This window comes from Populus euphratica, unplaced genomic scaffold (assembly GCF_000495115.2).
Source record: "Populus euphratica unplaced genomic scaffold, PopEup_1.0 scaffold20.1, whole genome shotgun sequence".
Taxonomy (NCBI): domain Eukaryota; kingdom Viridiplantae; phylum Streptophyta; class Magnoliopsida; order Malpighiales; family Salicaceae; genus Populus; species Populus euphratica.
Genome location: NW_011499854.1, coordinates 1,708,651 through 1,719,477, shown reverse-complemented (window position 1 = coordinate 1,719,477; position 10,827 = coordinate 1,708,651). Strand labels below are relative to the sequence as shown.

Genomic DNA, 10,827 nt, shown 5'->3' with positions numbered 1-10,827 from the left:
ATTCTAAAGCTACACATTCCAATAAGTTTTAAAGATCTTGTTAGATAGATCTATAATTATTTAGAATTTAAACAAGGATTATCTGAAGATCAGATATTATTTTCGGATTTGAATAATTATTTTAAGACTAAGTTGTTGCAAACTACAAGCCGTCAAAATGTCCAGTCTCTAATGATAATTCACACGAACCACCAATAAAAAATCTTCTAAACCATTTTAGAAGAGAGGGATTATTGAGTATTATCTCTTTTATTTTGTGTTTTAGATGTTTTTGTACGATACTCTATTATTAGGAAATTAAAAACATGACTTTCTATTTATAGAGAAACTTAAAAACCCTTCAAATGACAAAATATCAATTTATCCATTAAATAATATCACACATATTATTTTAGTCTAATTTCATAAATTTATTCAATCAAGTCTTCACTTAATTGTTTTTATGTCAAAAGTGTAATTTCTTTTATTAATTACATTTTAATCCTTAATTTCTAAAACTTATTTACAATTAACTAATACTTGATTAATTATCTCGTTTTAATTTATAAACAATGGTTTTTATATGTGCAACCCATTATATTTCTTAATAAGTTAATCCAAATCCAAATCATAATCTAAGCTAGTCTAATCCTAAATAAATTTAAACAAACAAATAAAAAAAAACATTTTAATCTAGATAATGTTATCAGCTAACAGATAAATAGTAATGTAATATATTATTGTTAAGTAATTTTATTCTAACTTTGATACCAAACTTCAACACTCCTTCTTGATTCTAAAGCTACACATTCCAATAAGTTTTAAAGATCTTGTTAGATAGATCTATAATTATTTAGAATTTAAACAAGGATTATCTGAAGATCAGATATTATTTTCGGATTTGAATAATTATTTTAAGACTAAGTTGTTGCAAACTACAAGCCGTCAAAATGTCCAGTCTCTAATGATAATTCACACGAACCACCAATAAAAAATCTTCTAAACCATTTTAGAAGAGAGGGATTATTGAGTATTATCTCTTTTATTTTGTGTTTTAGATGTTTTTGTACGATACTCTATTATTAGGAAATTAAAAACATGACTTTCTATTTATAGAGAAACTTAAAAACCCTTCAAATGACAAAATATCAATTTATCCATTAAATAATATCACACATATTATTTTAGTCTAATTTCATAAATTTATTCAATCAAGTCTTCACTTAATTGTTTTTATGTCAAAAGTGTAATTTCTTTTATTAATTACATTTTAATCCTTAATTTCTAAAACTTATTTACAATTAACTAATACTTGATTAATTATCTCGTTTTAATTTATAAACAATGGTTTTTATATGTGCAACCCATTATATTTCTTAATAAGTTAATCCAAATCCAAATCATAATCTAAAATAAAATAAGATTAAATAAATTAAACAATTTAATTTATTATCAATTCAATAATTGATTTATTTATGGTTGAAGATCAAGTACAATGTCTAGTAATCTGTCAAGATCTCCTAAAAAAAGTCATAAACAATTTGACTTAACCTTTCAATAACTAGTTTCTCAGTGTAATTATTATTCTTTTATTATGAATTTTCTGATTCAGACATTATAACATGAAATATATTTTCTTTGTTAAATCATGTTAGTTCTTAATATTATAGTCATTGATTATTTAAATATGATTTTGAAACTATTTTTAAAACTCATCTCACCTTATCCAAGGATCTCATAATCAAAACTATTTGAGAATAGATGAAATATATTTTTTTTAATTTACTTATGGTGATGAACTTTCTCAGTGTAATTATTATTCTTTTATTATGAATTTTCTGATTCAGACATTATAACATGAAATATATTTTCTTTGTTAAATCATGTTAGTTCTTAATATTATAGTCATTGATTATTTAAATATGATTTTGAAACTATTTTTAAAACTCATCTCACCTTATCCAAGGATCTCATAATCAAAACTATTTGAGAATAGATGAAATATATTTTTTTTAATTTACTTATGGTGATGAACTCTCTTTTGATTACTCAAATACTTTTATATAATTTATGTTATACCCCGTATATTTCCATTTGTGACTATTAATTAGGACAACGGCTAGTCAGAATCAAATCATAATACTCCTTATATAAGATAATTTAGTGATTTAAAATCTAAGAATCACTTACACAATTATTATGTGAGTTTTTTTATAGACATAAATGATCTCTTTATATGAAATTCTCTTATAAGTTAGTTAAGTATACATATCATTTAACAATCACTTAAATATTAGTTTCAAATATCTCTCGTACCTCAGTTTATAAAGCAATCGTTTCCTTTTATGAAAGAGAAAAAATAATATGCATTGATCTTAACAACTTTAATTAATGTTTAATCTTAATGGAATATTAAATAAGAACATTTAGTAATCAATGTTTTGATGTATATTTCGATACCATAAAAAAATTATCAATGGAATTCATATATTTCATAGCCAATTATCTTATTTTATATGTAATTCGATATAATTCATAATTTAATCTAAATCAACACTAACTCTAACAAAATAATTTTGTTAATTTATAATTAAAAACAATCTAGAATCATTGATTATTTTACAAAATAACCTAATTATCAACTCAAATTAACATAATTATAAAAACCTTAAATTTCTCTAAAATCCTTAATCCAAAACCCTTATATTGTATGTTTCTCTAAAATCCTTAATCCAAAACCCTTGTATAAAATCAAATTATCATACATTAGCATAAATTATATCAAATTAATAGAGAATGAGTATTCAATATACCTTTAAATGTAGAATGTAGGTGGAAATGGAGACAAATGATAGCTGTTTTGGCTAAAAATCGATTGACTCTCTATGGAGAGAGAAAGGGGTGGTGATCTTGTTATGGTTTGGATGTGTTTCGCAACGGACAGTTAGAAAAGAAGAGAGAAAGGTTGCTGATAGAGAGAATAAGGGAGAGGCGAGAGACTATAAGAAGAGAGAGGGGGAGAACTCTAAGTGGCATTCTCGCATGTTATATATAACAATTGTGTCTCATGAAACTATGTTATATCCTCAAATATTTTTTTCATTGTATTACTTTACTATTATTTTTTTTTAACTATGCTAGAAATCCAAAAATCTCCCAAAATTAGACTCGATGCTTGTTGTGGCTGTGATTTTTTTTTTTTATCAACTACAAAAGAAAAGAAAAGAAAAGAACACATTGCCGACCTACAAGTTTCTGTTATCTCTATCAAGTTTTGAGGTCGTTATTCAACAGTCCTGATTGGGTGGGTGTCACAAATTCAACAGTCCTGATTCTTCACATCATAATTCATGTTGCTTTTACTGTGGTGTTTAGCAGATTGAAGACCACAACAAAATTTGATAGTTGATGTTCATTTCAGCTGATCAGTTCCATCCTTGAAAGAAAAGGATGAAAGGGAAAAACTTCAAGCAAGAAACTCAGAGCAGCACCTCAATTCTTGTTTGGCCAAGTACGAAATTTGTTATGCAAAAAGTTGTGTACAACACGTTAATTTACAAAGACAAACTGTAGGATGATGTATCCGCACTTAGATCCTGTGCTACCCGGAGAAGGTATTCGATGTTGATGTCAGGGTAATGCTGTAGAAGCCTCAAGTTAGCTGCAAAATCACCACTCAATAGCCTGCTTTTCACGCATAACAGCATCGCACAACAGATCCGCAAAAGCATATCCTGCACAAAACCAGTTTTGTATCCATAAACACCATTGTTAAATCATCAAAAGTTGATTGGATCGAGATATTTGAGAGGTACCTGAACCCCAAAAGGATTACTTAAAAGAGAATCCCAGATTCTTAAAATGGATTGGAAGTTGAATTCCTGAGACAGTAGCAAAGTGATCCACCTGAATGCATAGAATTGTGGCTTAACCTGCCCATTTGAATAGATGGCATAAGCTTCCATGATTCACTTAGCTTGATCCAAATATGATGAAAACTTGAAGGAGGCCTTTATGAAGCACTGTTTGCTGTTAAACAGAAGTAAAAATACTACAATGTTTGGCACAAAGCACCCATAACTATGAAAAAGTTTTTTTTTAATTTAGCCATCAAGAATCTAAATGTGCATCTACTATAATCACATTAAGAAAGTATTTACCTTGGTAGTGAATTCAAGATGCTTCCATAATTCCTCATCATTTTCTTTCAATAATTTTGCCAAGCGGGAAAGAGTGGAGAGGATGCCAACAGGACTATTATCCAACTGTTGGCAAAAGTGATCCACGGAATCACTCAGCAGTCGAACAAAACAAGAAAAGCTATCAGCTTCAGCATTTACCTGCAGTTATAGACCAAGGGCATGAATAAAATTGCCTTCTGTTTAAGACTCTGTTTGATCTTCTCAACAACATATGCTTTCACCTTTACAGGATTCTTTCATATTTATTATCAGACTGATCAATAAATATGGAAGTATAGCTGATCAATGCTATAAAGTTTGTGTCCCATGTCCTATAAATGAATTGTTGTATGTAATAGTAGAAATTTTAACTATTCTGTTTCTGTTAAAGCTTCATCTTCTACTAAGAAAACAATCCATAAAAAAAAATATGAACGTCTTATGAGATAACGAAATCTCAAGAAGTTTTATTAATGTGCCCAAAAAAAAGAGATGAAAGTTTAAATGGTAAAAAACTTCCAATGCAGAAAGGATTCAGTCAAAAACGGCATTGTGTCTTCCTGGTTTCAGGATCATATTATCAACAAGGAACACAAGTATCCAAAGCATATTATCAACAAGGAACACAAGTATCTAAAGCAATAGAAGACCCAAAAGCAGATGGAATATTCCTTACAGCATTCTGCTCATCAGTGTCAGTACTAAATACATAGAATATTGGTGCCAGGACCTCATTCATGCCTTGTACATAACAAATAGCTGGATTTAGCTTTGCAAATAAGAGAAGAATGTTCCTCATTGCTTCCTGCAGATGAAAATATATCACAGCATTCTTCAGGGAAACTTCATTCATGTTTCTTAAAACTGTTACAATTGTGATGACCACGTTTGTTTGCAACTCTCCAAAAGATTATTTTCATCAAGTGACTGAGAATTTGAGAACCATTGTGTCAACAAAGATTCAACAGCCAAATGAAATTGAATAAAAATGAAAGAGCAGAAGCGTGGATAAATACCCTATTCTTCTTACTGAATGAGGACTCTCCTGAAAAGAATTTCATATCTGGATGTGTGCGCTGCAAATCACGGTCAATCTGTTCTGCAATCTCTGTATGCTATAAATGCAGTGTTCATTTTGATGAACATCAGCTATCCCTTGGCACAAGGAAATCCAGGCACCTTAGAATGGTGGAGAGATTTACCTTAAAGTAGTGATGCCAAGCACTAGCCATACCAACACTCAGGGGATGATCTCCATGAGAAATTCCTCGTCGCTTAAGTGGTCCAGCGACATCACCTTCACTGCTCAGCTCAGCGGAAATCATTGCATCAGCTTTTACCCTGGTGTACTCTGACTGTCTAGATTCAAGATTTTGATTAGTACATTGAAACCGGTAACCAAAGAAAACAAGAATCTGATTCCAAGTGTGACAAATTCATCTACAACTAAATTAAAACACTAAGATAAGATGCAAAGCAGGTACAGCAGCTGGAAACTTACAGGACTCAGCAGAAGCTCCTCTTTTAGCTTAGCATATTTTTGTCTGTTCTCGGTTAACTCCTTTTCCCACACATCATGAGAAGGGGATAAATAACCCAACAATAGCTGCCAGAAATTAAGATTTAAAGACGTTCAGGAGTCATATTCAAAAGAAAAGGAGTATTCAATGATTAAAGCTGTCATTTCTATATGAAGCCAATTGATTACCACTACGATGTGTAGAATATACGTGATTTAAGCAACTTCAACATGTGGTCCTATTATTTCATAATAACCCAGTAATTTTATTCATCCAAGTTTAGTTGTTGGAATAACATGTTCTCGTCCAGGCATCGAAATATTCCATCACTGCATAACAGACAATAATCATGGTTTTAATCACAAATCTCTTCAAGAACCTGTGAATTAGCAGAAGAAAAATCTTCAGCACTTCTTTAGTTCTGTTGGCAATCAGTGCAATCCAACATGACAGAAGTGACATTATTATTACTAAAAGCTTATTGAACTACTCTGAAAGCCGGCTTAGAATCCACATCAATAATAATGAAATTTCCTAGCCAGAAGTGCAAACAAAATAATCCAGCAATGAAAACCAATGTACCTTCCAAGCTGTTGCCCTCAATCCTCCTCCATCAGGCACCCCCATACTAGCAATTCTCTTCACCTTTTCCAAATTTATCTCCTTTTGAGAGAACTAGCCACAAAACAAAATGGAAAGATATACAATTAATTAACAAACAAAGCCAAAAAATGTAACTTGGTCCTAAAACCAGAAATGGCATAAACAACAAAACCCTAGCATCCCATTTTGTTGCGGCCAAAATGCAGGAAAAGGATGCCAATTAGAAAGTTATTTCTGAAAATCTTCACAAATTAGATTTCAAGAATGCAAACCCAATAAATTAGTATCTTTAATTAAACTATTTTTGTCCCAATGAATAAATCAAGCGTAATTGAACATCACAATCCAGACATACATTTCTTCCCTTTTGCCACCATTTTCTAAGAAACCAAACACTCCCCAAAAAACCTAAACCAAACTAAACCATAAAAGAGTTTTCCAAAAATTCAACTTCAAACCTAGAACCCTACATTAAATTAAAGAAGAAAATAAAGAAAGAACATTCCACATTCTGACCTCATATTCAAGATCAGACCTTTTCTCATCAGCTGCAATAACCTCCCTAACCGTGACCTGGCCCGGCCCATCTTTATCGGGTCTCTTCCTGGTCCTAAAAGCATCCACTTTATCCCCAACTTTATCATCAACACCCAAATCAAATTCATACTCATTTTCCTTGTTGCCTAACTCAACCCCATTAGGCTCCATAATCTCAAGCTCCTCACCGGACTCGAAAACCGGTTCGGACCCTCCATTCTCCTCCTCTTTGTCGTCAAAACCAGGGACCAAAATACCAAGCCTGTCAGGGAGCTTGAGCTTGCCCTTCTTAAGCATGGTAACTGAGTTGGGACTGAGTCAGTGGGGGTGAGCGAGCGAGTTGGGTTAGTGGGGCTTTGTTGGTGTTGCATTGGAGTGGTTTTAGAGGAGTGAGAGGAGAAAAGAGAGTCTTGGTAGGTCATAAACCCGGTTCTGAACCCAGTTTTCTCTCCTGCGGGAGACTGGTAGTTATAAGTTATAACGGCTGACTGATAGTTCAAACAATAGAATAATAGCTTTTGTGGGTTGATCTTATAAACCAATGGGAACTTGCTATGTCAGGTATTACTATCCAGTTAATGAAACTTGAGATCTCATCTTTTTCCGCTGTATGAAATAAATCAGATTAATTTATTTCTTCGTTGTCAAAGAATAATTTGTGATGGGAATTCTTGATCATCTTCCACATCATCTCCTCCTTTTCACACTGTTTTTTTACCCCGTTTTCGTCACTTGCACTGTACACATGCCTTGTAAACCCCAATGTCGAAAATTTTTGTAGGAAGATATTCATGGAGTAGAATTTTGTGTAATCCAGCGAAGAAACAAAATAGTACTTGACGATAGAAAGAAAAAAAACAACACATTAAACAAAAAAACTAATCCGTGTGGTGATATTATTATACACATTTTACTGTACATTCTTTCACAGATTATTATGAATTGGGATGGCTAGATTTTTTAAAATTTCAATTTGGTCTTTGACGTTGTTTTTGTATGATTGAACTCTTTTAATCTCAAATTAATGGTTATTCACATCTTTTTTATTTGGAAGAGAGTATTGTGAAATTAAATAGAGGATAAAAATAAAAAACACACGAAAAAAAGATAAAATAGGTTTCAACTTTAAATTTCATTCAAAAAAATTAGTTTGATCCCTCATCCTTTGTTGTTAATAGGTGATCGGTATTTATAGTTTTTAAAAATTTAGATTCAATATTAAACTTTAATTTTTAATTTTTAGTTTTTTTATAAAAGAAAAAGATGTTCATTAAAATTCAATGCAGATAATACAAATAATTATTTATATATATATTACAGCTAGTAAAATAGTTGAAATTGGTGTTAATAAAATCAATTCAATAACAAAAGCTTTGGTGTTAATGAAATCAATTCTATAACGAGAGTTTTATAGCGATTGTTTTTAATTTTAATATTACCTAAAAAATCATATATAAGTCAAGAATGAGAAATTTTTTTAGTTGATTTTGTGATTTGGATCTTACTTTGGGTTACTAAGTTGATAATTTAATTGGTTGATGTTTCAATGGTCTTTATAGGGTGTTTTCAAGTTAAAATAAATTGAAAATTATTATTTTTAGATAGAAAACCCATGGACCTGATTTTATAACTACCATAGCGGCTGAGTTCTAAGTATACCACAATAAGCAACGTGTTCATAGTTTTTTTTTTAAAAAATAATTATTTTTCCTTTTAAATTAAAAAAAAATACAAGCATGAACATGCATGAGCCTAGGCTTGAAAGCTTTTATACCTATGTTATTCCTTTCATAAACCTAGGGTGCTAAGTCATACCCCATGCTTCTAGTTTTTTTTTTTTAATATTTATGTTAGTTATAGATTTATAAAAAAAAAACAAATATTAAATCTAGTTGAGTAAATTATTCGAATTATAAGTTCGACAAGTTATGCCACTAATTTATTATTTTTTTTGTTTAACACATTATTTATCTCTGAATTGTTTTTAAAAAAATTATAATTTCATCTTTTGTTATCAATAATTTATTTCTTATTTAAATTAAAACAATAAAAATTAACTCTTTATTATGAATAATATACTTTTTCAATCCCAACCTCACATGCCTATCATGATTTTTAAAAAAAAACCATACAAGATAATTCTCATGTGCTTTGTTTTCATATAAATCTAACAAATGAAAATGTATTATATGGAATAAAAAAAAAATCTATTGTGACTTGCATTATGATATTGATTGGTTGTCTCAAGTTTATATGTTTTTTTTTATAAAAATATTGAATTTTATTTTTTTATTAATTTTATTTTTCAATATTAAATTATTTAGATATTTAACTTTCTAAATTTGTTTTTCAAAATTATTTTAAATTTCCCATATAAACATACAATGACCTAAGTAAATTCATTTTGCTTTTGTGTTAATATTAAATAAAAATATTATTCAATATATATGTGATTTTAAATTTATAATTAAAACTTCTGAGGACCATAAGGCTAGTAAACATTATTAATAAGTGGAGTTAGGTAGCAACGGCAGGCCGTCCTCTACCATGAAATTTTCTTTTTATGTTTTTTAATATTTATCTTCTTCTCTATTCCTCCAATTAGCAGCTTCTTGGAAACGATGGAAGGGGAGATAAAAGGAAATATAGAAAATGACGTGTCTTTTCGGGTCTTCTACTGGGCCTCATGTCACTAATTGTATGAATTTCGTCAATCGGTTAAGCCCAGCCCAACTAAGTTTTATAAGACTTGATTTTCGCCCGACCCTTCATTTTTTATATATAATATTTACATAAAAAACCCTAATTATCTTTGGCACTAGAGAGAGGGCTATTTTGAGGTAATACCCACCCACCATTCAGCCTGTTGATATACAAAAAAACACTAAATCCAATGAATTTTTTTATACCTTTATCAAGTCTCATCATTAATTTCTTGAAAAGGTAACATTAAAGTATAATTAATTTTGTCAGTGAAGTATAATCTTTTCATACATGTGAGTGTGAAATGCACAATATTTCTATCAATTACATGTTAAACCTATTTATAAAAAAACAAATAACCAAACACATGACATGAACAGCACCTAGAATTGTGATATCAATCTTGGCAGTCTCCCTGCATTGTGTGCACACGATATATATATATATTCTAGTGCACACGATAAGTTTTTGATATCATTATCTTGTTAGATAATTTAGTATAAGATTTTTTTAATTAAAAAAGAATGTGTTAAACTAGTTAAATAAAATACTTGTTGTTTAATTAGTTAAAATCCATAACTTTCTACAAATATAACAGTCAATGGATTTATAATTTTAAGAGGTTTTGTTTTTAACCTCGTACGTGATTTAAAAAAATAAAAATTTAAAAGAATTTGAATTTGATTATATTTTAATGGTTTGAAGTTGTTTGAGAATGTATTTGTAAATATATTTAGGCACGTTTTAAAAGTATTTTTGACAAGAAAAGTCATTAAATTGATTTTTTTTTGTTTTTTATGGTTTTGATGTACTTACATAAGAAATAAAAAATAAATATGAAAAAAGTTATTTTGATTTATTTTTTAAAAAAAAAATACTTTTAAAATATATTTTGCAACATAGCATACTAAACACATACTTAAATAGTTTTGATGCAAATCCAAATCATGGAAATTACATCCCACACCTAAATAGTCCAAAGTATTTTTTCGCTAAAAAGTATATTAAAATAATATTTTTTTTAAAAAAATTATTTTTAACATTAACACATCGAAATGATTTGAAAACACTAAAATAAAATAAAAATTCAATTTAAAAAACATTTTTAAAATGTAAAAACAAATAGGGTCTACATGTTAGATATGTATGGGATTCATCATTACAATAAAGATAAAAATCATAAACATTGAAAGTACTAGAAATAAGAACAAAATTTCTTAACCAATAATGCAAACAAAATGTTAACCGAGAGGTAGAGTTTAACCTCATCTCAAAACCAAAATATTAGGAATTTAATTGTTCCT

At 29.3% G+C, this 10,827-nt stretch overlaps 1 protein-coding gene across 2 annotated transcripts; it reads right to left on the bottom strand.

Moving 5' to 3' along the window:
* Positions 1-3,369: 3,369 nt before the first annotated feature.
* On the bottom strand, positions 3,370-7,292 carry LOC105122606 (TBC1 domain family member 13-like). 2 transcript variants are annotated; one of them, XM_011021816.1, is made up of 9 exons: positions 6,800-7,291; positions 6,263-6,355; positions 5,662-5,766; positions 5,363-5,515; positions 5,177-5,275; positions 4,837-4,965; positions 4,140-4,319; positions 3,795-3,911; positions 3,370-3,713 (listed from the first exon to the last, which is right to left on the bottom strand). In XM_011021816.1, the coding sequence occupies exons 1-9, from the start codon at positions 7,115-7,117 to the stop codon at positions 3,534-3,536; spliced, it is 1,374 nt and encodes a 457-aa protein (XP_011020118.1). In that variant the 5' UTR covers positions 7,118-7,291; the 3' UTR covers positions 3,370-3,533. The 2 variants fall into 2 exon arrangements, with proteins under 2 accessions (XP_011020118.1, XP_011020119.1); XM_011021817.1 differs by lacking the exons at positions 3,370-3,713; positions 3,795-3,911 and adding an exon at positions 3,918-4,008 and having other exon boundaries at positions 6,800-7,292.
* Between the last annotated feature and the right edge of the window lie 3,535 nt (positions 7,293-10,827).